At 52.5% G+C, this 25,459-nt stretch overlaps 3 protein-coding genes and 1 non-coding gene across 8 annotated transcripts; 3 read left to right on the forward strand and 1 right to left on the reverse strand.

The window, feature by feature from the left end:
- The first annotated feature begins 109 nt into the window (after positions 1–109).
- Positions 110–14,524, forward strand: LOC131185248 (uncharacterized). 2 transcript variants are annotated; one of them, XM_058157609.1, is made up of 5 exons: positions 110–626; positions 1,656–1,701; positions 2,617–2,662; positions 3,040–6,781; positions 12,849–14,524. In XM_058157609.1, the coding sequence occupies exons 1-4, from the start codon at positions 276–278 to the stop codon at positions 6,395–6,397; spliced, it is 3,801 nt and encodes a 1,266-aa protein (XP_058013592.1). In that variant the 5' UTR covers positions 110–275; the 3' UTR covers positions 6,398–6,781; positions 12,849–14,524. The 2 variants fall into 2 exon arrangements, with proteins under 2 accessions (XP_058013592.1, XP_058013591.1); XM_058157608.1 differs by having other exon boundaries at positions 3,040–6,687.
- Positions 6,765–6,836, forward strand: TRNAT-CGU (transfer RNA threonine (anticodon CGU)). Its single transcript has one exon. It is a non-coding gene; the product is annotated as a tRNA-Thr (tRNA).
- PARN (poly(A)-specific ribonuclease) lies at positions 9,393–23,236 on the reverse strand. Of its 4 annotated transcripts, none has more exons than XM_058157611.1 (24): positions 23,101–23,236; positions 22,940–23,017; positions 22,757–22,836; positions 22,531–22,598; positions 21,315–21,396; positions 20,772–20,832; positions 20,293–20,458; positions 19,391–19,456; positions 19,249–19,287; positions 18,735–18,777; positions 18,262–18,339; positions 18,063–18,119; positions 17,832–17,909; positions 17,271–17,314; positions 16,910–16,952; positions 16,030–16,105; positions 15,524–15,634; positions 15,374–15,443; positions 14,968–15,023; positions 14,510–14,596; positions 14,084–14,158; positions 12,134–12,326; positions 10,607–10,800; positions 9,393–10,209 (listed from the first exon to the last, which is right to left on the reverse strand). In XM_058157611.1, the coding sequence occupies exons 1-24, from the start codon at positions 23,117–23,119 to the stop codon at positions 10,157–10,159; spliced, it is 1,917 nt and encodes a 638-aa protein (XP_058013594.1). In that variant the 5' UTR covers positions 23,120–23,236; the 3' UTR covers positions 9,393–10,156. The 4 variants fall into 4 exon arrangements, with proteins under 4 accessions (XP_058013594.1, XP_058013593.1, XP_058013596.1 ...); XM_058157610.1 differs by having other exon boundaries at positions 18,262–18,342; XM_058157613.1 differs by lacking the exon at positions 19,391–19,456.
- A 76-nt stretch (positions 23,237–23,312) lies between these two features.
- ECI1 (enoyl-CoA delta isomerase 1) lies at positions 23,313–25,232 on the forward strand. Its single transcript, XM_058157621.1, has 6 exons — positions 23,313–23,497; positions 23,570–23,697; positions 23,789–23,935; positions 24,258–24,379; positions 24,519–24,697; positions 24,831–25,232. Exons 1-6 carry the CDS (start codon positions 23,341–23,343, stop codon positions 24,995–24,997), a joined length of 900 nt encoding a protein of 299 aa, XP_058013604.1. The 5' UTR covers positions 23,313–23,340; the 3' UTR covers positions 24,998–25,232.
- The last annotated feature ends 227 nt before the right edge of the window (positions 25,233–25,459 follow it).

Genomic DNA, 25,459 nt, shown 5'->3' on the forward strand with positions numbered 1-25,459 from the left:
CCCTGGCTGTGCCACCCATGGAGTGAAAAGGGGTTGGGGCACGAGAGAAAGGGAGCCAGAACAGAAATGGAGTCTGGTGGGGAAGTTGGAGGTAGGAAGGATGTGTGAAGCTCCATCTGTTCCCTCCGGCCAAGCAGCAGGTTCCCAACACCAAAGCCAGGTCTCTTAGCAACCGCACCCACAGGGGACCTATTGTGACCCATCAGACAGAAGCCTTGGCCCCTGCCTCTTGACTGGCGCACTGGCCACCCCACAGGTGAAGAGATGGATGGGCCATGAGGTCTGGCTATGCAGCCTTGGTGCTTGGTTCCCTGATGCTGCAGAAGGACCTCAGTGGGGGACCCTCCCTCCGAACCCGGACTGCTCGGGAAGCAGATGGAAAAGATGGCCCTGTTGGCTTCTGCCCGGAGGGAAACCTGCTGTCCCAATTCCAACACATGTTGTGTTCACAAGGCTTCTGCTGGATCTCAGAGACGACCTGGGGGTTCCCCTTGGCCGGAGCAGTCCTGCTGCTGCTCTGGCTGGGCTTTGAAATCTGGACCTCCTCCTGCCTGGCCAGGTGGCAAGCCCAGCGTAGGCAGCCCGTCGCAACGGAGAGCCATGCAGCGCAGCCCAGCTCTCCCTTGGTAAAGAGATGGCTTTGCATATTGCGTTCTCTGCACACCGCCACCAGCCCAGGGCTTGGCTGAGCAAAAGCACCCCTAATTTTCTCCAATGCTTTTCTATGGGAGCTTAGCCCAGTCTGAACAAGGCATTGAAGGCCACCCTGCAGTTGCAGATGGAGAGCCTGGGTTGCAAATGGTCCTGAAAGCTAAAGAGGAAGCAGGGAAATCAGCCACCATAACTACAAACTCACTTGCATGTGTGAGCTTTGGAAAGGGGAACGAGTGTTGAGCGGAGCTGAGAATGTGGGACCAGCCTTGGAGGGTCAAAGCGGACATCCACCCTATCCAGCTTCCTGGCTGCAATTACTGGCAAGAAGCCAGCAGGGTAGACTGCCTCTGAACATGGAGGGGTTATCTTTCAGTGATACAGAAGGTGTCCTTTAAATATTGGGAGCGTGGTATTAAAACGTGACACTGAGCCGCATTGTCGTTAATTTTCTGTGGCTCTATCTGGGACTGGCTGTATTTCAAAGAGAGGGTTTATCCAGGGGCCTAGATGCACCCTAGTTGACCCAGAGCACCCTGGTTTTCTTAAATGATGGACTGTCCCATACAAGGACAAGTCAGCATGGTTTACAATAAAACCACAACATTTGATAACAAATCCGTATAAACCATCTCCATTCAGGCCTGTTACACGGGGGAGGAAATTGGAAGCCAACATCAACTCCCCCCACCCCTTTGCCCAGAGGAGACCTGGCAGGTCAATATGGCCCCAAAGAGACAATTGTAGGGAGACCTCCAGAGCGTAGGCATCAATTCAGCCAAGCCCTCCCCAGAGCCGCCAGATGGGCAGCAGAAGCAACCTGGCCATCCCATGAGCCTCAGAGGGTCCTCTACCCTCATGCTGAAGCAGGAGAGCTGCCAATGGTACCCAAAACTGGAAGGGGCCAACATAAGCGTCTAATAATCTCATGCCTTTGGGAAGCCAGAATGCAGTTTTACCATGAGAAAATTTGAAACCCAGTAACACTTTTTTCCCCATTACAGCCTGAAGCAGCATGTGAAAAGGACTTTCCAGCCACACAAGCAAAACGTATGTTTATTCCAACGTCATCTTCCCCTGGAATAGAGCTGGGCCCCAGTGGCATGACCTCAAGGTTCACCAGGGATGGTGGCTGTTTGCACTGGGAATAGGAACTGGTGGACAGAGGACTCCCCCAACACAATGAAGTTCCGCTCAGAACCTGCCCTGGTCTTTCCCAGCTTCAGCAGAGCTCCCCGTTTTGCTGACCTAGCAGGCCTTTTGCCAAATCTTGTATTCCTGCAGTTGTATAACTCAGGTTTAAGGCAGGGGTGAAATCTAAAAATTTTCCCTACCGGTTCTGTGGGCGTGGCTTAATTGGTGGGTGTGGCTTGGTGGTCAGGTGACTGAATGGACATGGTCAATAATAATAAATAAAAAAAATAAAAGTATACAAAACTACTTTCTTTAAAAATAGATCTACCAATTGCCTTTTAATGAGAGGCACCGGTCTACCAAGTGCCTTTTTTTGGCAGGCACCGGTCTACCATCTTTAAAAATAGAAGCCCCGGTCTACTAGCTGCCTACAGTGCTGATCAGCTGTAGTGCGGCCCTTTGAAGTGCTGCGGCAGTCATTTAAGGCCATTTGCAGTTATATCACCACCGAGAGCTTCAGGGACAGAGAAGAGGAATGGCGAGGCGTGGGCAGTGGTGGGGGGCAGGGATTTTTGCTACCGGTTCTCCGAACTACCTGCCCCCATCGCTATCTGATCGTACGATCCGGTCCGAACCAGGAGCATTTCACCCCTGGTTTAAGGCTTTCCAAAGGCAGCATCTGTTCTCTTCTTTCTCCATCGTTCAAATATTGCCTGGCAGGTTTTTCTTTTCAATAACAAGATAGTCAAGGCAGCTTGGTGGAGGTTTTAAAAATACTTTATATCAGTTGATTAAAAATAAATTCAAAATATGTCCTTTTTTCTGTTATAGACTCTAGCTGCATTTGTGGGAAGCAACTAACACCTGATTCTGAAAGGTAGGTGAAATCTGTCTTTGTAGGAGGTTCTCTGCAAATGCACTTTCTGCCCTCTCAGTCATGGCAGAGAAACTCCTTTGTGGGGGCCACTTAAAACTGCGAGGAGCTGGCTGGGACTGGGCTGGGCTGGACTACCTGTGTTGCTGGGGAAGGCTCAGTGGGGCTGGCCAAGCAGGTTCACCTATCTGGGCATCATAGAACAGTCACAACAGTTCTTCAGACAATTTAAGATCCAAAGAATTGTCTAAGGTGGAAGATTTCCCAATAGGGTAGGAAAGGACACATTGGAGAAACACAGTGATTATTTTTTTATAAATGGGGTCACTTTTTTCTCGTCTAGCAGTGTAGGAAAATTCTGTTTTTTTCTTTACTTCTAGTTATGAGCTGCCTTGTCAGGTGCACAGACATCCGTACGAGCCCTGCCAAACTCCACGAAGTGTGTGTCAAGATGAGAACTTATACCAAAAGTACCTCCCCTGTCCACCTCCTTTATTAAGGACCACCCTGATTCTGCCAAAGCACTCCTCCTCCTCCTCCTCCCACTCTTCCTCTGGCTCCTCCTCCTGCTTGCCGCTCCTAAAACACTTGAACTTGTGCTGCTGTATGGCTACAGATGCTTCCTGGACAATGCACGATTCCTTGGATGCTTCTGAAGCCAGCAGCTCTGATTCTTCTTCCTCGGAATCAGAAACCCTTTATTTTCTGAAGAAAAAGAAACAACGTGGGTCATCATTTATCCCTTTATTCCCAGAAAGATTTTCTGAAATAAAAGGTGCACCGTTGCTTCCGGAGAGTCATCCTGAAATTAAGGGAGTCCAGCAGACATCTTTTGCACAAATAAACTTTGTCCAGAGCTCCACTTTTGAAAAGGAGGATCATGTCATTTTGGTGGAGAAATCTCTCGAAATCCGCATGGGACCTCTGCCAGCACCCACAGCCCCCGGCTCCCTTCCCAGGTTGAGGATCGGAGATAAAGAGGAAGCGGGAGAGAAACCTTCACCTCTCTCCTTGCTGGATCAAATGGCCATCCAGTCTCTTGACCTCAGGGTGAAGGAGCAGAAAGAGGAAGTGGCTAAAACAACAGAGAAATCCACCCCGAAACCTTCCTCTGAAAAAGAGGAAGAGCCCACTCCGCAGAAGGTGGCTGCAGACCCTGCAGGTGCCTTGCCTCCCAACTCAGAGGAAGTCCCAACTGTTCTAAAAGGAATGGATGAGAAAAGTAGAAACTTCTTGGAATTTCACATCAAGAAGAAAATGGTTCAAAGACGGTGTGGAGTTCCCACTGTGGTCATCAACTCTGTGAACCAGTTTCAATCTGTGAAAAAAAAATCCTTCCATAGGGATCTTAAAAAAACGATGCAAAATGTTTTACTAATTCCAAGGGACGTTGAAGCTCCAGCGCACCCTCCCCTCCTCCCTAGAAACGCCATGGCCATCTACATGAAATCTATTCAGGAGCCTCCAAGAGGCAAAGGGTACTATGTTTTTCACAAAGCAAACCCAGAAGAAATCAGAAAAGTGGGCTTCCCTGCTCCCGAGAAGACGCTAGGCCTTAAGCCAAGAGATTCCCAGAGAAGCCAAAGAAATGATGTTCTTTTGTCAGTGGAGCCAGAAAAACTCCGGAAGCTCCTTTTCCATTTAACAGTGAAAATGGTGGAAATTCAGAAGGGAGCCTTCCCTGAAATGGTCGAGGACTCCCTCTGCACCTTCAGTATCCTTTCTGTAAAGCCTCTGCCGAAGCTGATCCGTTTTGGCAACAAAATCTCAAGGCCCAAACACCTCTCACTGACCTTTCTGGCCAAAGAGGCGCTTTGCATCATTGACTTCAATATCAGCCACAAATACATGGTCTTCACCTGGGGAATCCAAACGCTGCATTCAAAACCCCCGGAAAAGGCCACCCCGGGCCTTTCAAAGGCAACCCAGTGTCCCAGCAGCCCGGAGAAGGGAGTTCCTCAGAAGCCCCCCATTCCCATACTGGTCCTGAAGACTCCTCGGAAGGGGGCCTCGACCCCCGGGGGGCCTGAATCAAAGCAAATTCTCCTGATTCCAAAGCCCCAGGGCCCCCGTATAGCCCCCCTGACTCCTGCAGAAGAACCTCAGGATGTGCAGTTCACAGAACTCTTTAAGCAGAGCTGTTTGGCTCCCAGCACTTCCTCCAAAAAGGCCGAAGGACCCCCTCCCCAGTCACTGGCCATGCATCTTAGAGGTGTCTCCATCCAGGAAACAGAAGCACCAGGTGAAGGGATCCAGCCTAAGAAAACAGCTTTTGCCATGCCTTGTCCTAAGAGCCAGGGAGCAGCTGATAAAGGCAGTCCCAGCACCAAGCAAGAAGCACCGGGGGAGAAAAGGACTCTGAAAGCTGCAAACTTACAGGAGGAGCTACAAGACCGACTTACAGATCTCCCAGCTCCCCTTAAGGAAGGAGAGAAGGAAGATGGAAAAGAGGCAGGAAACAAGAAAGAGGGGGACCAGCAGGGAGAGCCAGAAGGCCTGCTGCCTTACAGGGCTCTCCTACCAACCTTCAAGAAGGGAGCAGGGGCAGGAAGCAAAAAAGAGGCAGATGAACAGGCAAAGCCTTACAGGGCTGTCCCACCGTCCCCTGAGAAGGGGGCAAGCAAAAGAGACGGGGACAAACGGGGAGAGCTGGAGGGGACAATGCACTACAGCTCCACCACAGCAGGGACTGGAAGCAAAACCGGCGAGAATCAACAGGCGGAGCTGGAAGGAAGCATGCATTACAGGGCTCTCCCTGTACCGTCTGCTGAGAGGGGAGCAAACAAGAGATATGGGGACGACTGCGAAGAGCTGGAAGGGACAATCCGTTACAGGGCTCCCTCAGAGACCTCCAAGAAAGTAGCAACAGCAGGAAGCCAAGGAGATGCGGACCGACCGGCAGAGCTGGAAGGAAGCCTGCGCTATGCCTCCACCGGAGCCGGGGCGAGAAGCAAAAAAGGCCGGGACGCTCAGGCGGAGCTGGAAGGGACGTTGCATTACCGGGCTCTCCCCACGTCCGCGGAGAAGGGAGCGAGGGAGGAGCACCGACCGGCAGAGCTGGAAGGAACGATGCGTTGCTCGGCTCTCCCGCAGCCGGCAGCCGAGGCAGGGGCAGTGGCAGTGGCAGTAAGAGCCGCAGCCGAAGGAGCAGGGAGCGCGCAGAGATTCCCCACCCGCGCAAGCAAAGCCGGAGCACAGACGGACGGGAAAGGAGCGGCGGGGCTCAAGGAAGTCCGGACCGCCCGGAAGGGCAGGGAAAGAGCACCACGCGGAGAAGACCTGTCCCTCTCCGTGGGCCTGCAGGCGGCGGGCAGCCAGAGGGACGCGCCCCCCACGCGGGCCAGCCTCTTCCTCCGGCTGCACCTGACCCGGGAGAAGCTCCACCTGCACTTGCAGAAGCGGCTGGAGGCGGCGCTGCGGCCGCGGCAGAGGGCCGGGCTGAACCTCCGCGTGGAGACGGGCGCGGGGAAGCGTCGGGGGCCGCCGCTGCCCCGCCCCTTCTGCTACGCCTGCTCGGCCCCGGAGCGCCGCGGGGCCGCCGGGAGAACCGTGTGCTGGGCGCTGCCGCAGCGCATCCTGGACATGAGCGGCGGCCGGGTGCCGCAGGTGGCCCGCCTCGAGCGCCGGCCCGGGGAGCCCCGGAGAGGCGGCCCGCGGCGCCCGGCCAGACGGCGGCGGGGCGCTGGGCAAGCCCGCCAGGGGGAGACCGCGCCGGGGGCCATTAAACCGTTTGCTTGACAACCGAGTCCAGAGGTGTCTTCCGGGAGCGCGGCGGCGGCCTGGCCTCCTCGGTCGGAGTTGGGCCCCGGGACTTCCCGCAGGCTCCGCCGGGCAAGACCACTTCCCGCCCGGCCACGAACGACAGGCAAAAGCGGTCCTGAGCGGTCGACTCCGGGACAACGGAGCGAGAACGCATGCGCACGAAGACACTGCCGCACGCTCTTTTCGTGCGTTTGCGCAGCGCTGCATCGCGACGCCCGGCCTGCCCTTACTTCGGAACCCTCTTCGGGGAGGAGCGTCTCGCGCAGGTAGGGAGGGTGCATCTGCGCGCGGTTCTCGGGAGCGCCGCCAGCCTAGATGGGAGCGAAGCGCCCCGTTCAACGCAGGCGCGGTGGCCAAGTGGTAAGGCGTCGGTCTCGTAAACCGAAGATCACGGGTTCGAACCCCGTCCGTGCCTCGCGAGTTCCAGCTACCCCTTGGCTACCCCGGCGGGGGCGACAGGAGGAATGGGAGGGGCTCATTTTTAGGGCGGTCCTGCGGTGGTGGCAGTTCCCACGTGCAGTCGAACACGGAACTTTCCTCGCTCCGCGGGGCTTCCAGGATGAAGGAACTTATTTCTTGTGCAACCTCGAGCCTTCCCTTCTGCCTAGGCGTGTCAGGGGCTACTCCATGTCCTCTTCTTTGGGTACTTCCCTCCCCCCCCCGCCCCCCCGCGCGCTTCCAGACATCGTGAGGTCTGGGCACATCCTATGCGGGAAAGTGGACGTGCGACCGCCCGTATCTCAACCACACAGCCACCCCCAGTCTGTAGATCCCGAGGAACAGGCCTCCTTTCCAAGCGGCTAGTCCTCAAGGGGTGCGGGAACTCTCGCGGGCGCCGCCGGGCAGGGGGAGTTTCCCGGCGCAGTAAAGCCGCCCGGCCAGCCTCCCCGCAGCCACACCCCTGCAAGGCAAGCGCTGCCCCGCGGCCGAGGAGCGCCGTCCGAGCGGAGCAGGGGTAAGTGCCATGCCTGCCGGAGCCCCCCTCCCGCAAGAGGCCGCCCTGGGCTGGGCTGGGCTGGCTTTCGGAGAATCCCATGCTGAGGCTGCTCTTGTGGCCGGCCGTCCCTCTGGCTGGGCGGGGCGGGAGAGGCGCGGAGGGTCCTGGCGCTGCTCGGACAGGGGGGAGGGGGGCTCTTCAGCGAGGCTTCGCAGCTCTGGCGCGCCCCACCCCCTCCCAGCCTGAGAATTCTGGGAGTTGCAGTCTAAACGCCCGAGGAGCTACGTTCCCCCACTTGAGCTCTGCTGCTCAGGACGTTTCCCTTAATCTCGTTGAAGCCCCGTTTCCCTCCCTTCTTTTCCCTGGTAGAAAAAGAGAAATGACCGGCTGTGGATCCGGAGGGAGGAGCCGGTGGGCTTCCAGCTGGGAAGAACCGGGGCTGACATCCGGGACGGGCTCGATTGCCTTGGGTGGGAGTGAACCTGCTCTTTCCCTCGGGGAAGGGACTTGCCTGTGGAGGAGGCCGGGGGGAGTGGCGCGGTTTTGCCTCCTGTGACTTGACGTCGGAGTCCCTGTGGGAGGCTGTGAATCCAGAGTCGGGGTTTTGGGGGCGAGATGAGCTTGCCTGGTACCCAACTGGCCCACAAAGTCCCGCTTCTGGGCTCACCTTTTGCTCTCGGGCGCTGATGGAAGGCGCGCTCCTCTCTCCTGCACAGGACAACGGGGAGGGGAACACCAGGGGGCCACCTGGAGAGGGACGTGGACTAGGAATCCTTAAAAGGGTCGTGGGAGAAAACGTCCTACGGGAAGAGGCTGAAGGAAGTGGGGGGAGGGGCAGTGTCATCCAGTTTCTATGCAGACAGGGAGGGGGCTCAACGTGCTCGACGTTGGGACCAAAGTGAAGACTGTCCTAGGACAATGGGGGGCGGGGGGGGGGGGCTGGCAAGACCGGCAAACTGGCCTTTGTGAGTTGCAGCAGAAACAGGGACTGAACCCCCTGGGGGGGAGGGGAGAAGCTGCTACTTCTCCTCAGTCCCTGTTTGAATGGGCATCAGAAGGGACACATCCTTCCGAGGGAAGCATGTCTGCATGCCATGGGGGGCTGGAGAGCTCATGCGTGCACCATCTGCACAGGGCTGACCCTTCCCTTAAGTGGAACTACTGGAAAGTCAGCTGGTGGGGGAGCAGGCCCGTGCCCCCAGTGCTCCTTCTGTCAGTTGCTCTTTGCGCAGGGAAAATGAGGGACTTTTGGGGGCAGCTGTGTTTTTCCATGCTACCATAATGCCCCTAAAAATCCTTATTGTTCTTGCCGTATCTCAAAGCTGGGGCCAAGGAGTGTGTGGATGACGTTTCAGGGCATCTGCTGAACCAGGGAAACTTCTTGCCCTGACCAGGCAGACTTCAGACTTTGCCTTGGACAACTTCCTGACTCTCCCCCCGCCTCACCTCCAATTCATTGCTAAACGGGGCTGCCGAAAAGCAAATATTTCCATCCTTTGTCAGAGGCGTGAAGGTTGAGGATGGGGCATCAAGACTAATCACACTGTTTGTGGGCTCCCTGCACCCCTAAGGCCATACTAGCCATTAGGGACTCTGCTAGAATAATCCCAATAATCCTGTCTGTCCAATGCAGCTTATCTCGGCTGAAAACGAAACCTATCAAGCGATTCCTGGGCATAGCAGCTCCAGTAGAGCCTCACAGTGGAAAGGACAGTCCCCTTGACCCCTGGGTGGACATGGCTCTAGACAGTGATGCAGAGTAGCAACAGAACGTGGGAATTTGTGGGAGGAGCTGCAGACAGAGTTTCTCGTGGGGAGACTACCTTTCCCCAAGGAAAAAGTCCTCTCTTGGCTGTGCCAGCAGACTTTTTCTCCCTTTAATGATCAGCCTTCCACAGGAGCCCTGTTGGGGCGGCCTTTGCTGCAGCCTGGCCAGCTGCTTATCAGGCAAAGAGAAGCCCACAAGCCACTCCGGGCGGAGGATTTATGTGGCCGCAGGAGAAAAGGGCCCAGCCATAGAAACATAAACACAGATTCCTAAGAAAAAGGTTCTTTAATTTTTTCACTGTATGGAAATAACATTTTTCATTCCACAATACAAAAATGTTAAATATCAAACCAAGTTTATGAAGTCTACCAAAGCAGATTGATTTTTCAAACTAATAAAAGCTGGTGAAACTGCTGGTTTATCTTTGTCTTTTGAAATATAGAATGCTAGTCACAGATCGAGGGAAAAGGTGCCAGAGAAGCTTCCCTCCCCTCCAGGTACAGTAAGCTGGTTCTCAAACTTAATATGAAGATTGAGACCTATTTTCTTTCCCAAAGGGAAAGGACAGTTTCTCTTTAATGGGGGGTAGGGAGGGAGAGTAAGATGCACTTCTACTACTGCAGAAGATGGCAGGGAAGGAAGTGGTTGAAAGCGCCAGGCGCCCGACTGGCCGTTGGTGTGCCTGAATGTCTGCAGGGGATCGAGGGGACCAGCAGAGCAAGCTGCACACAAACTCTGCCATGTTACATGAATGGATGGTCCAGTCCCACGGTTTGGCCTTTTGATCTAATACACACAACAGCAAAGGCTTTCACATAATCAAGGAAACGGACATGTACACGCATGCATACACATAAAAACAGTGACCGTGATTGTTCAGTAGAGATTAAAAAACAAAACAGATTTCCAAGAAGCGATGTGCCTCTCCTTTGTGCACCAGCCTCCTTTCTTCCTTCAAACTGGCTTGGGAGGACACTGCCGCCACCGATTCCCTGGAATGGAAGCCCTCTTTCATTGGTGCTCCTGGCAGCTACCACGTGTCCGGCACATCAAAGAGCCTGGTGGGAGTAGCCTTGAGCCCCCCTACAAGAAGCACAAAATAACCATACAGCTGAACCAACACAAAACCCAACCCGCTCAGGCCAAAATCTGTCCATGCTGGCTGGGATGAATCCCAGGCCAGCCACTGTCTTGCCCCCCCACCCCCACAGCTCCCTTGGGTATTCAGAGGATGGGGCTAAACCTCAGCGGCCTCAGCAGCTCCATTTGGTGTGTTTTGAGTACTCCAATGCTGGGCAAAATAACGACAACTGAGGTGCAGCACTATTCTCTGCCGTGTTCTTTTATCAAAATTCAAAGTTCTCGGATTATGTAGAAAACCAGAAACTGGTGGTTTTCCCTCACTCCAGGCCTGCCGGTCAGAAAACGGGCCAAGGCTGCCCAAAGCTGTCAGGTCAAGCACCCTGCGGAGACCACCTACCATCCAATGTTTGCTCCCTTTTGCCCTTCCTGAGCTTCTTGGCTTGCTTCTTCTCTTCTTCAGGGGGCTCCTGGAAGGGGCCTGGGGTGGCCTGGTCCACCTCTTGCACCGCGGCCTCCTCCAGGTCATCTGTGATGCTCTCCTCTTGGATGGGGCTCATGCTTCTCTTCCCCACAGAGCTGGGGGTTGAAAAACTGGCAGTGGGAGAAACGCGAGATTGTAGTCTTTGTTCCCAGGGAGCATGCTGAAGCAAGAGGGAGGGATACAATCCTGCCCTGCCCTACGGTCCTTCCTAAGGCCATCTCCAGCTGTTCTCAGAAGGACCAACCGGTTGTCCTGCTATCCTGATCACTAGCTGGCTCAGTCCTGGTTTGTGTCACAGAAGAGTTTCCCAAACTGGCTCTTCTTCAAGCTGGACTGGCCATCTGCACTGGCCCCAGTCATCCAAGCAGATGTTTGTGTCCCCTTGGAAGCGGCAGGCCTGCCATCAGCTGTTGTGTCTCGCCCGCTCCCCCTGCCGCAGCCGGGCCCCTCTTATCTCCTGCCAGACGCTGATAGTTCAGAAGAATGTCCTGGCATGCCTCCAGGCCCCAGCTCTGGCACCATGCCCGGACAGGCCGAGCAAGACGAAGGGCCTGACGTGCCTTCAGCCCCCAGTCCTGGCACCATGCCCAGGCAAACGGAGCAACTAAACCCCTCCCCCACAGCATGTGAGCCTGAAGAATGTGAGGCCAGTCATGAGCTAAGATTGCCAACAGCTGGAGGCTGGAGAGATCCTTGCTTCCGGAGAGTTGAGAGGCGACGTTAACAAAAGGAAGGGAGGGGCAGGCCTGGATAAGTGCTGAGTCATGGAGCCACACCCCATGGCCTATATAAAGGATCTGCTTTCTGGCATTCTCTGAGTCAGGCAAAGTCTAACTTGGATTGCTGAAGTCACTTCCTGGTCTCCTGCCTGCCTTGAGAACTTTGCTAGGACTTTGGCAGAGCTGCAGAGGCACGCCTGATACGGACTTCCCCGACCCGGCCGTCAGCGGAGAAGTGGGACACGACATCAGCACTTACTTTCTGGCTAAGCCCCAACTGCCGCTATCTTTCTTGTGCCAGTTCAATATATTAATGCTTCAAATTTCTGCCTTTGAAATGTTATCCTGGCAGAGCAGCACATCTGAGAACTGCTTCTTTACCTGCATTTTCAAACTCTTAGGCTGTTAGCAGGGCAGGGCTGGCCCTATTGGTTCCCTCATGGGGCAACTGTGCTACCACCTGGCATCCCGATGACCAGATTCCTCTGGCCTCTCAAATTTGGAAAGGAAGAGGGGAGGCTGGCACCTTGCTTCTGCTGGCTCAGACATCTTTCCCCAGGTTGAACCCTCCCCAGGAGGCAGCTGGGTTTCGTGCTTTCCCAGCCAGGGCTAACTCTCTTCAGCTCAATTGGCTGGGCTGGTTTCTGGCTGCGGGAGTTCCCGGACTGAGTCCCTCTCCTGCCCCTGAAACCCACTTGATGCAGAACCGGCCAAAGTGTCTCACCTACAAACGCTGTAGTAGCGGCTCTGGAGTGTGAAGGGGCTGGCCTGTGTCTTTAAGCGCTTCACTTCCATCTCCTTCCAACTGTCTTCTGCCCATTTCCTCTTCGCTTGCCTCCTCTCCTCCTGCTTCTTTTCAATATATTCTGCGTAAGTCTGAATCCGGTAACTTTCAGCGTACTTGCTGGTATTAACAGCTGCGGAAACAGTTCAGTACAAAATCACTCAAAAGGGAATCCTCTCCAGGACGGCTTCCAATCTTCCTGGCCCAAAGAGCTGAAGGGAGGGATGCCCCTCTGCTTCCTCTTCCAGGGAGGGAGCAGGGGAGCCCTTTTGAAAGTGGGGGGGGGAAGGACTCAGGCTACATTCAGGAGAGCATAACCAGGATGCTGGTGAAGGAAGCCAACATCCTGTTCCTAGGAAAAGCACCAGAAAGCTCAAGGGGGGACTCAGGTACAAATTGTTTTGGGGCGGGGGCGTACAACTCTGTCGCCCAATTTCAGAGACATCTCTAGTGTTTTTTTTAATTGTCCCCAGCCTTCAGGGCAGAGAGATAGATTCAAAAGAAAGTCGGCCAGACATGATCAGGGCCCAAGCAAAGGTTATCTTTCCCCACCCACCCGTTGCTTCAAGAGTGAGCATGGCTTGTTAGAAAACAGCACAGCACACAAAGCTCATCAAATCATCCATTTTTTTCTTTCTTTCTTTTTCTGTGCCAGAACCATGCAGAAGCAGAAGAGGTGCAGGCTTATGGAACGGATTCCTGCACCCAGAACTCTCTGGAGGGCTCAGTACTTGGTTAAAGTCCTGGCTGCCTCACCAGATGTAATCTTCCATCTGCCATCTGGTCTCTGGGTGAGTCAGCAAAATTAGTCCCCCTCAGCTGACCGGGCATCCGCTGCCTCCCAAGGCTGCCCAGCAGCTCTGCAGGCCCTCCGGCACAACCTTCTGCTCTAGCCTGCCTGAAAAACAACCTCCGTCCCTTGACCCCAATTCTGCCAAAAGTCACCTGGAGGTGTCTGTCAGGCTGTGGGCCATTGTTTCATTTCTGTGTTCTCTTGGAGACGCTCTGCAGGCCTTTAAGAAGAGCCTAACGAGGTGGATGGGTGCTTTGAAGCACCTCAGCTCCGCTCACTTGCATCACACTCCAGGGAGGGTTGCAGCTCACTTTGGATGACAAGCCCGCCCCCCCCGGCCTTTCTCCATTTGCTCTTGGAAAAGAAAACCCGGGTCACGGCTGCCCTGCCACGGTGTCCTTTAGGCAAACAAGCTTCTGGGGACAAGGAAACCTTGAAACAAAACTAGAAAAGGTGAGGCTTTGGCAAAATAAACCATCACATCAAGAATTTTTTTAAAGTGACCTTGCAGAATGAGGAAAAGGGAAGTGCCAATGTCCCAAAGAGTGAAAGGCACCATGCAGTCTGCCAAGGGCTGTGCCTGTGGCAGGAATCGATCCAAGTCTTGAGCCAAGATGAACAGCATTTATTGGTCCGAGACAACCCTGCCAGGCAACCCTCCATTCCAGGCTGGACCTTTCAGATCCTGCTCTGGGCAGGAGTTCAGATCCTCCTCCCTGGAAGATTCTCCCACAGAAGGCAGCTGGATAGATGCTCAGGCAGCACATCTGACCTTCTCAAGGCTGTTGGATGCCTCCCACTCCAGATGCTTAGCTCTCCTGCTGTTGATCTGGCAGGACTGAGAGCAGAGTTTGGCCTGCAAAGGGTTGAAGGGGTCCCTCTTTTCCATGCCTTTCCTCTCCTGGCATTTGGCCACTCTCGCCCGGCAGACCACCAGAAAGAGAAAAGTTAACAGACTCCATGGCCCCAGAAGACAAATAGTGGATTAAGAGATAAAAGATATAGGGACCTTCTTTAATCATTCAGATTTGTTGGCAGATGTTTTAGTAAAAATAACCAGCCGTGAACCCTATTTTTCAAGGTTTTATGGTACTCACCAATCTGTACTTGTTCAGGCTGACTCAGGGATACAAATGCTGATGTATCATCAATCCAACATACGTGAATGTTTCCTAAAATTGGAAGGGGAATGTAAACTCTATTCTGCTCAGATCTGTCCAAGCATAGTGAAGATGACACCCTGTGGACAAGGGCAGCTCTCATCCTGGAGGGAGAAGAGTGATGCCTCTGAAGCAGGGAGGGCCAGAAGGAAGAGCGACACCTCCCTGCACAGGGATGCGTCAAGGGTGGGGCGGAGGCTTTGCGGAGTTTTCCTGCCCAAAAGAGCCCCACAAACCCCACTCCCGTTCACTCTCTAGTAACCAATGCAAGGATCCTTTGCTGTTAGCCTTCAATTTTGCCCAACCCCCCAGATGACCCTCTGCCAAATTCAGCTGCTCTTTTGTAAAAATTTGTCTACTTACCAAAAGCACTAAAGAGCTGGTAAAGGTCGCTTGTCTTCCACTCTTTGGGAAAGGTAACATAAAGGACGTGATCACGTTTTGGCTGTACTACAAAACCAGAAGAACCTGATATGAGCTCCAGAAGTGATTTATATTTTTGCTAAGATCTCCTGCATGCACCCGACACACCCAGGAGTCAAAGGCAAGTAGCTAAGATCAATGCGAGATTTTTCCCACTGGGCTACCACACAGAAACATCCCTCTGGGGAAGGCAGACTTAAATCCAGAGGCAGACTTGTATCAGTTCGCGTGCATTTTACCCAACCTTTCCTCTTTGCCAACCTTCAGTCGATTCCTTCTTTTTCTGCAACTCAGTCCCCACTAAAGGGGAAAATGTCTCTCACACGCTGCTGCAAAACCAAAAAGGTGTGAACCATCCCACTATTTTGACGTGCTTAAAGATGCGGGGAAACACTTACGATCTGGTCCTTCCAAATTGAGATATGGAATGTCCATCACCCTCATCAGAAATAATCTGAAGCAAAAGATAGAGTCACTTGGATATTATACTGGGCTCTTATAAATCAAAAGAAAAGAAAAGAAAAAGATTTCTTCGTCTCCGCTTATCTAGCTAGCTCTGTGAAAAGCAAAAGAGCTGTTCTCAACTACAGGGCAAGGTCAAGGTGCTGCTAGCCTCCTAGAAGCGGGGCCCTCGTGGTCTCAGCCTAGGGCAGCAGCTTGCACTAAATGGCGGGGCAAGAAAACCTCTCCAGCAAACACGCTGGTACTAGTCTAAATGCCAAAGCTTTAAACTATAACACTGAAAAAGTCACAGCAGAATTTCAGAAAATAGCAGGATGCTTTTCAAGGATGGTTGTGACTTACTTGTTGAAAAAGGGCTCTATCAGCTTTGAACTGGGAGAAACATGATTTGCGGGAGGGCTGAGAAATGAACCTAATGAGCAAAGGATATGACAAAAATCACTACAATGAGCTGAGTGGAGGCTGCGGCGCAATGGGAGAAGGTCAGAATACCTAAGAAGTTTGCCATGGAGATGAAGCAGAGGCCTGTGATGTAGGCATCATAACCAGCTTCATGAAGCTGCTCTGAAGCAGTGTTGTAGCTGGGAAAGCCCTTGGCACTTTCTGAGGAAGGAAAGGATGCTTTTACTCAAAGTCACCTGGATGGGAGGAGGAACACTTTAGTCCAGACAGGGGTGCAGAGACTGCTTGAGGTGCCCAGTTTCCACCCAGACACTGTTTTGCTGACCACATCCAGCAGACTCAAGAATCTCTTTATTCTGCCTCTGATGAAAAAGTAGCACAAATTGCAGCCTTTTTCATCCAGCTACTGGTTCAATAGTGCTACTAGTTTTGTGTATTTCTGAAGCCCCGATCTAAATTCCCCATCAAAATTATATAGAAATGTTTGCTGGAGAGAATCCAATAAATTTCTATCCACCAAAGCAAAAGCACATTTTTAAACGCTCACTTGCCATGTCTACTAAAAGCCAGATTTCGGCTGCTCTTTGTTGCCTTACCAACTCTTGGAGGGCTGAAGGGCATCTCCTTCAAACGCTTTTCCAACTCTGCCAGGGATGTGTTCTTAATGATTTCCTGAGAAGAGAGCACGAGGCATTTCTGAGTCTCTGTCTCTGTCTCCCTCCCCCCCCCCTCTTTAACACATACACACACACTGTACATGCATGCTTCCCAAAACCTTGGGACTCCTTGGAAAGACCACAGTGGTTGCAAAGTCTTTTTAGAAATTAAAACAGAATTTGAGAGTTTTAAAACCAGCACCATCTCAGAAGTTTTACATGTGCCATAGTTCACTGATGCAGTTTGGGCCATGATTATCAATACCAACTGACAGCAAGAAAGTGAGAAGATGATGAAATCCCTTCTAATGTTTTCACCAATGTCTTAAACATTGGGATTAACCCAAATATGCATCCACTTGTGAGCCCTATGTAAAACACTTCCAAGGCAAGCTTACCAGTATTATTCTTGCCTTCCCTCAAATTAGCAAAGATAACTAAAGGCCCCTGATGGCCAGAAGCTCTGCTCCAACTGAGCAACAAGTAGGACTGATCATGTCAGGGGCACCAAGAGCTCCTGCTAAAGGCAGAAAGTGACACTCAGGACTTCTTCCAGGGCACTTCCCCCCCACCCCCAACAGCCAGGCATTTAGATGACGGTTAGCTGTCATTTGTGCTTAGCAGTTTTGCTTTCTGGCAAGCAGCAATAGTGCCTGAGGACAGGATTCTGTGGCCTGGAAAAGGCAGTTCACTGGGTGCAAAAATGGCATATTATCTTTGTTGCAAAACAGTCTTATTTTATCTGTCTGTTTTACTTCATTAACTTTGCTAATTATAATACTATTTTAAAAGGTGCTGTCAAGAAATGCAAATGTCCTACCTTGAATGGCTGAGTGCTTGCCATCAATTTAGTGTCCAATAGCCTGTAAAACAGATTTTACAGTTATAAATTCTGGAAAATGTTATCAGGGGTGACAGGCCTGAAGTAAGATGGTTACAATGAAGAATCAGCAGGAGCTTCCTAAGTTTGAATGTTCCATAAGAGGAGGATTATAGCGATACTTAAACTGAGATCTCAGCTGCTTGTGGGCATCCACGGCTCTTAGCCTTGATGGCAGAGGGACTCTCTCTGAAGACCCTCTGCCAGGGGAAGTGGAGAGGCCCTCCGTGGACAGTTGGAGGGCCACTGAGAGAACAGACTACTGAACTGAACTGGCTTATGTTCTTACATAAGCACTTACCTTGGAAAGACGCATGTTGCTAGTTCTTTGAACTCACTAAAATCCTGAAATTTAAAAGGAATCAGATTGTTGAGACCAAAAGAGATGATGTAAATTGCATCAATGCACAATTAATTTATTTGAGAAAAGCAAAGGTTGCAAAGCCAAAGAAAAAGTTGGATATTACATTTAAGATGCCATCAAAAGCATGTTTTAAAAAAAATACTACAGATGGTTGCCAGCTTAAGAGAACTCGAAATAGAAAGTTTTGAAAGTTAAGAAAGCTAGCACGCTTCCATGGAATAGCAGAGGGAATGTCACAGAGGGAAGCAGTCCCTCTTTGATTATCAACTATTGGAAGGAGCATATTGGGAGCTGTTGACATCCCGGACCAATCTACTCGGTCCCTTTGGGAGGCGGAGCATCATCCTCACTGGACCCAGGATGGGTGCTGGTGCCCACCTTCCACCCAGGATGACCGGTCTAGGTGTGTCCCAGACAGGTGAGTAGGGAGGAGGTGACTTTCCTGCAAAGGGCATGTTGAGGAAAATCTGATCTCAGTGCAAGGAAGAATCCACCAACCTCAGGGAGGGAGCAGTAGAACTGATGGATGGTGTGCATGACGTCCAGCAACATGTTGTGTCCAACCACGAGCTTGCCCTGTAGAGAGGCAACTCAGCCCAATGCTCAGGCAGAAGCAGAGCACGTTCTCCACCACCCCCGACCCCCCATGTGTTTGAGAACGTTCCTGGCTAACTTCAACTGCTGATGGAGTGCATACTTTTCCTAATGATTTCAAGGCAACAAACTTACTGAATTTGCAAGGGCGTGAATGACTCGGGAAAACCCCACCGCATCCTTCAACTCCTCCTGCAAGTGAGAAGCCCAGGGTGAGTCCTTTGCCCGGTTCAGCCCAGCATCCCTGCGAATCAGCCTCTCCCACTGTAGCTGAGTGGCTGCCCCAAGCCCAGCCAGCCCGTCCCGCCCCGGCAGAGGCATTGGAGGCACCTGCCTGCTCTCTCGCTTGCTTCTCTTGCTCTCTTCTCTTGCGCTCCTCTTCGTCCACTTTGCTGATGATCATGTATCGCTCCTTCTAAGAGCCACAAAGGTTAATGCAGGCACAAACAAGCAAGAGCACAATGACTAAGCATTCCTGCACAGCTACATGCATCAAATTCCTGGGTGGGGGAGGAGGGAGAATCAATCTGACTTTCTCACATGGTTTTCCCCGCCTGGGAATCCTGCAAGTTCCCACCCCACATATCTGGAGGGCAGCAGGCAGAGCAACTTTAAAATATAGTTCCTCAGCTCCAAGGTTCAGAAGTGGTAGGCGAATACATGAGCACTGGAGGTCTCTCTTTTGTAAGGGCTTGGCCCCTGATCAGACCAGCAAAGGAGCAGCTGCCTAAAGAAACTCTCCTAGTGATGCCTGAAAAATCCCACAGTCCTACCAAGGTGCGAAATGAAAAATACAGAACTAGTCACCTTTTCTGTTTCCACAGTTTCAACATGGATGCCTTTTGGATACCTATGGTAAAATTGAAAAAAAAGGATTAATAATAATCCTCCTTAGGATTAAGGGAGTGGCGGTCGAGCAGCCCTGATTGAGTATAATTTGAGTATAGGATTGATTGTTGGATAAGTGATTGTATTGTACACTGGTCAAATTGTGGGAATTATTATGGAAAATAAAAATTTTGCCCCCCCCCCCAAAAAAAATCCTCCTTAGCTTTGCAGAAAAGAAAATAATCAAGAGGATGCCCCATTTGGCAATAACATCAGAAAAAGAAATAGTGCAAACTCCATGCTTGGTGAATAAAGAAAAAAAAATGCCCGAAGGGAAAACAGACTCGGGGGCTTGGCCAGCAGCTTTGCATCAACATCCCCCAGGAAACGGGGAGTTCGCCCTCTAAGGAATGCAGCACTCCCAGCTGTGGCTCCCCAGATGCGGAGAAGTCTGCTTCAGCTACTTCTCCTTGTAGCAACCAGCACTACTCACTTCCAGCTCAGTGTCTGATAGATTAGTTTCCTCTGAAATCTACAAAGAAGAGAAAGATATTAAGTATGCCATCTCCCTTCCTCTTTGCTGCCCAGCTAGCCTCATCTACGCAACGCTCTGCCCAAGACCCAGAGGAACAAACCCGGTGCACGGCTCCAGCTGCACGGTGGTGTTTCCTTCATTTTGCAGGAGATCTTCTATCCTTTCTCTGAAAAGGGGGAGAGAAAGCATCTTCTTTCTAGCTGGCCTCTTCCCATAACGGGGAGGGCCGTCTGCAACCAGCAGAGCACCAGCCCAGGCAAGGCAGAACCATCGTCCCCCTGCTAGTGCACAATGGCTTGTGTTCTCCAAAATGGGAGAGCTGGCAAGTTTTACTATTTACTGGATCCACACTGTGCTTGTTGTTGTTGTTAGTTGCAGTCGTGTCCGACCCATCGTGACCCCATAGACAACATTCCTCCAGGCCCTCCTATCCTCTACCATCCTCTGGAGTCCATTTAAGCTCACACCGACTGTTTCAGTGACTCCATCCAGCCACCTCATTCTCCACACTGTGCATATTACTGCAAATCACTATTCAAGTCAGTATTTTCAGAAATTCAAAGTAAATGGGGTGAGTGGGTAAAACAATGAGGAAGGAATCAATGTAACTGAATCCCCACAAATGTAGCATCAGCAAAACAAAGTATCAATGGATTCTAAGCAGGCAAATGCAGATGGATGGGCCTCTTGTGGGCACCACACCTGGGAAGGCCCTGTCCCTAGTTAAAACCCCCACATTCTGATCATGCAGGAGCCCAAAGCCGGGCCTCTGTAGCTGAAAGTGCTCCAGAGTAATGTACTGAGGTGGTCAGCCTCCATCAGCCTCCCTCACTGCATGAGAAAAGCGGCAAATCCATTTCCAGTCTGGCAGACAACGACAAAAGAAGAATCCTCTTCCTGGCAAAACTTTGTCTGGTCCAGGAAATAATTGAAAACCTAAATGCAACCATTACTGGTGGTGTTCTGAGTCCTTCTCCAAGCAGAGACTGTATATTCACTTACACAACTTTCTCGATGAACTTCTTCTGATCCTCAGGAACAGCCGATGGAGGCTTGGCAGCACCAGGTGACATATATGCCAAGCCACCCAGCCCATTGGCTTGAGAGCGCTTCTCGTCATATTGTTCTCGTAACTGTCTTTCTTCTTCTTGATTTAAGTAAGGGATACCTTAAAAAACAGGGGGAAGGTGGGGATGAATGGGGGGACTCAGATTAAGTTCTGTTTTAAAACTGTTCCAATTTAAACATCTGGGCTCTAGTAATCTTTTCCTATCCTAGTTTCCTCCAGATACATTGTAATAGCACTTTTAACTCTCTTGGTAGGAGAGAATTCTCAGTGATGGGAATTAAATTTTAACCACAAACAATTACAGAAACATGACTTTCTTCATGATCAGATTGCACAATACTGGAAAGAAAAAGGTTGAAGCTACAGCTGTAGAAATGCAAAGTTACTTTTAAAATATTTACAAAAGGCTTACCATTTCGAAAAACTTTATTAAAATCAAATCCCTGGTTTGCTAAAAAATCTATACTTGAGCTCTGAAAGAAAAACAGGAAAATAGATTCACAGATGATACAAATTACTTCAATTTAATGAAATAAATTTTCACTGCTAAAAATGCCAATTCATGGTGGGCTATATATATTTTATTCATTTGACAAAGCAATATAATTACAATCTCCCAGATACAATTCAAATTGTTGGCCTTGACGGAAGGCAGAAGGAAGCTTCCAGGCAATTTACCTTTTTGCCAACATCAGGCTAGAAGTACTGAGAGTGCAAAGAGAAAAAAAAACACTTTCCTCTGCAGCCACTTTGCATTTATGAAACTTTTTCTCAAATTGACTAGATCCTTCTGACTTTAACAAAAAACCTCTTTTTAATAATTTATAATCTACTTTTTAAAATGATAAATAAAACATGCAATTCGCAGCACTGCATTTGTGTAAGATTGGTAGTGGAAGATTTTGCTTTGGATTCTCTGTTATTTTTTAATCAGAGGGGGAAAATACATATATACCTGACAGACAAACTTGACATCTGGTGATGTTCTGTTCAAAGGTTTGGGGAAAATATAGAAGTTAAATGATTTCATAATATACCTAAAAGAAAACACAATTGAAAATCAGATTACAAGTTATGCATGCCAGCATATGCACAACGAAGCCATCGATGTGATGACTCGGTGTCTTGAGGCCGTTCGGGTCTGGATGGGGACGAACAGGCTCCGACTCAACCCATCCAAGACGGAGTGGCTGTGGATGCTGGCGTCCCAGCACAGTCAGCTTACCCCATTGCTGACTGTGGGGGGCGAATCGTTAGCCCCCAGGGAATCGGTGCGCAATTTAGGCGTTCTCCTGGATGCACGGCTGTCTTTAGAAGACCATTTGACAGCCGTCGCCAGGGGAGCTTTTCATCAGGTTCGCCTGATTCGCCAAGTGCGCCCTTTCCTGGACCGGGACTTGTTATGCACGGTCACTCATGCCCTCGTCACTTCCCGTCTGGATTACTGCAATGCTCTTTACATGGGGCTCCCCTTGAGGAGCACCCGGAGGCTCCAACTGGTACAGAATGCGGCCGCGCGGGGGATTGAGGGAGCCCCCCGTAGCTCCCATGTAACACCTCTCCTGCGCAGGCTGCATTGGTTGCCGGTGGTCTTCCGGGTGCGCTTCAAGGTGTTGGTTATCACCTTTAAAGCGCTCCATGGCATTGGACCGGGATATTTACGGGACCGCCTGCTGCCGACAGTTACCTCCCATTATCCAGTACGTCCAGTGCACGCTCACAGGGAAGGCCTTCTTAGGGTGCCGTCGGCTAGGCAATGCCGGCTGGCGGCCCCCAGGGGAAGAGCATTCTTTGTGGGGGCCCCGGCTCTATGGAATGAGCTGCCGGTGGGACTCCGTCTCCTCCCTGATCTCTGGACCTTTAAACGCAAGCTCAAGACTTTCTTTTTTCACCAAGCGGGGCTGGCCTGATTGATTTTAGTATGGGGGGTTTTAGTGGGTTTTAATAGGGTCTTAACAGGGTTTTAGTTTTTGATAAAATTTTAGCTAATATTTTAAGTATACAGCGGTTGAATCAGATTTTTAAACTTGTTATATTTTAATTTGTTTAGGATTTCTGTTGTTTTATTGGCTGTACACCACCCTGAGTCTTCGGAGAAGGGCGGTATAAAAATATGAATAAAGAAATAAAGAAATAAATATTTAATTTTAAAAACCAAGAAAAGGACATACTTAGATTCTGTGTGATCATACTTAAAAGTGCATAGGCCAAACTGGAACAGCAAGAAATCCATGGAATGCTGGGTAGAAAAAGAAATGAACAGAAATTCTAAGCAACCGGTTATTGATTCAGAGAAACGGGGTGAGGGGTGGAGGGGAAGGCGCGGCGGCCATGTGCGCAACGGAGGGACTCGAGCGAGGCTGCCCCCTCCTCGGTCCCGGCCCAGCGCCCGCTCACCTTCCGTAGCTTCTGGTACCGCTCCTCGGGCGTGTCGAAGCCGTTGGTCAGCGCGCTCACGGACGGCCCATCGCTGATGCCTGCAAGCAGAGCAAGCCCTGAGGCCTCGGCCGGGGCGACGGGGCTCGTGGCCCGGGAAGGGGGCCCCGAGCTCTCGGGGTGGGGGCGGCTCGGACACGGTACCTGAAAACTCCCCGTCGATGGCCAAGAAATCGGCGTCCTCCACGGCCTCGTAGACGGTGCCCAGCGCGTTCTTGAAATCTGCAGACAGAGCGAAGGTCAGCCGGGGGGCCGCCGCCGCCGCCCCACCCACCCACTCGCCCCCGCCCACGGCCGCCACTCACTGCCCCGGGTGATCTCCATGCCGCCTGCCGCCGGGTCGCCCCCCCCCCACCACGGCCGCACCAGCACTTCCGGAAACAAACGCGGCGACCCGGCGCGCAGACGCGTCACGAGCACATGACCAGAGAGCGTCGCGTCCCGCGCATGCTCAGAGGCGGGCGAGAAGCCGCGGCTGCCCGTGCTTTCGGGGGGTTGTCCGGGGGGGGGGGGGATGGCTCGGGTTCCCCTTCCTCCCGAGCAAGATGGCGGCAGCGATGCTGGCGGGGCGGCTGGTGGGCCGGGCGGCCGGGCCTGGCGGGGCCTTTCCGTGTCAGCTGTCTCGCCTGGCCTTTCCTGCGGGGCAGAGCCGCCGGATGAGCGGGGCCAGCCCGGTGCTGGTGGAGCTGGACGAGCGCGCGGGTGGGTAGGGCGGCGGCGGCGGCGAAGCGGGGCGGCGGGTCTGCGCCGGCTCTGACGTGCCTTTCCCCGCAGGCGTGGCGGTGGTGAGGCTGCAGCAGCCGCCGGTGAACGGACTCAGCCTGGCGCTGCTGAGCGAGCTCTGCCTGGCGCTGCAGAAGCTGGAGGACCGCCGGGCCTGTCGCGGCCTCGTCCTCACCTCGGTAGGTCGGGCGGGGCGGGCGGCGGGGGAACGGGTGGCGGCCGGCCGAGAGAAAGAGAGCGCGCGCGAGAGCCTGGCGCCTTCCCCCGCAGGCCATCCCCGGGATCTTCTCGGCCGGGCTGGACATCACGGAGATGTGCGGGCGGAGCGAAGAGCGGCTGGGCGAGTTCTGGAGGGCCGTGCAGCAGCTCTGGATCCTCCTCTACGGGAGCCGCCTGGCCACCGTGGCCGCCGTCAACGGAAGCCGCCCCGGCGGACTGCGCTCTCCGAGCTGCAGGAAGACCCCACTTGCCCGCTTCGGTGCCTCCTTGCCGCCCCCTCCCCTCCCTCGAGCGCCAAAGGCCGGCCGCAATTTCGCTCCCCCTGCCCCCCACCCCCGGAAGAGGGTTGCCGGGCTGCTCCGTTTGGGCTGCCCGCAATGCTCCGCAGCCGCCGAGCTCTCCTTCCCCCTGGAAGCCTTCCTGCTTCGAGGTACTCGGGCCCTGGGGGGCTGGAAACGGGGCTGGGGGTGGGGGGAAGGAATAGTGAAGCAGGGACCCGACGCAGCTCTGTTCCTCGCAGGGTTCCAGCCCCGCGGGAGGCTGCCTTATGGCCTTGTCGTGTGACTACCGAATCATGGCTGACAATCCGAAGTACAACATTGGCCTGAATGAGACAAGATTGGGCATAGTGGCCCCTTTTTGGTGAGGTGTGGAGGAAGCTGTGCAAACAGCAGGATCTTTCCGGGTCTTGTCAACCCCTTTTCAAGCCAGACCAGTTTCGGTTTGGTTCCAGTAGCTAGTTGGAGGACACTTTCTGTCTGAATGTCTCTCTTGCACCCAGGTTCAAGGATTCTTTGCTGAACACTGTTGGCCATAGGATCACCGAGCGCTCTCTCCAGCTGGGACTCCTGTATTCTCCCCAACAAGCCTTCGAAATTGGCCTGGTGGATGAGTTAGTGCCTGAAGAGAAGATCCAGGCCAGAGCTGCAGAAGTCATGGCCCAGTGGCTGGCTATTCCAGGTGGGACACCCAGGCCCAGTCTCCTGCTTGAGGTCAGGACTCGAGGCCAGCCCACTCCTTGCTTGTGCCTAGGGAGAGCCTAATTGCCTCAGGGAGTCCTCCTGTTCGTTACTGTTCCCATCTTTGTGCCTAGATCACGCCCGACAGCTCTCCAAATCCGCCCTACGGAAGCAAGCTCTTGACCACCTGCTGATGCATCGTGAGGCTGATATCCAGGACTTTGTGCGCTTTATTTCCAGGGATGCTATTCAGAAGTCTCTCCAAAAGTACATGGAGATGTTGAAACAGAAGAAGGCCTGAGGGGGTGGGGGTGAGCCTTTCCTATTGTCAGAGCTTGAGGGCTCTCCCTGGCAGCCTCACAGTTGCCGCATTCTGTCCTCAGTAGACTGAACCTGTGATGTCTGACTTTAATGGCCTTTGCCTAGTTTGTTGCTGGTGGTTGCAGGGAGGCAGCTAAACCACCCGGGACTGCTTAGCTTTTGGTCTTCCTAAGAAACAGGCGGAATGCCAGTTGCCAATAAATCCTTACAGTAAAGACGATGTACTTCGTTGCTGGTGGGGATGCCTCTGGATCTCTTTAAACCAGGGGTCCCCAACCTTTTGGACCTCAGGGACCACCGAGTTCATGATTTTAAATCCCGCGGACCACTAATACGAATCCAGCGTGCCGCTTGCTGAAGCGCCTGGACTCCGAGTGACGGGATGGGGTCCTTCAGGAACTCTCCCTCCTCTCTCTCTCCCCCCTCTCATTCTCTGATTCCC

The sequence above is a fragment of the Ahaetulla prasina genome, chromosome 14 (genome assembly GCF_028640845.1).
Source record: "Ahaetulla prasina isolate Xishuangbanna chromosome 14, ASM2864084v1, whole genome shotgun sequence".
NCBI classification, from domain to species: domain Eukaryota; kingdom Metazoa; phylum Chordata; class Lepidosauria; order Squamata; family Colubridae; genus Ahaetulla; species Ahaetulla prasina.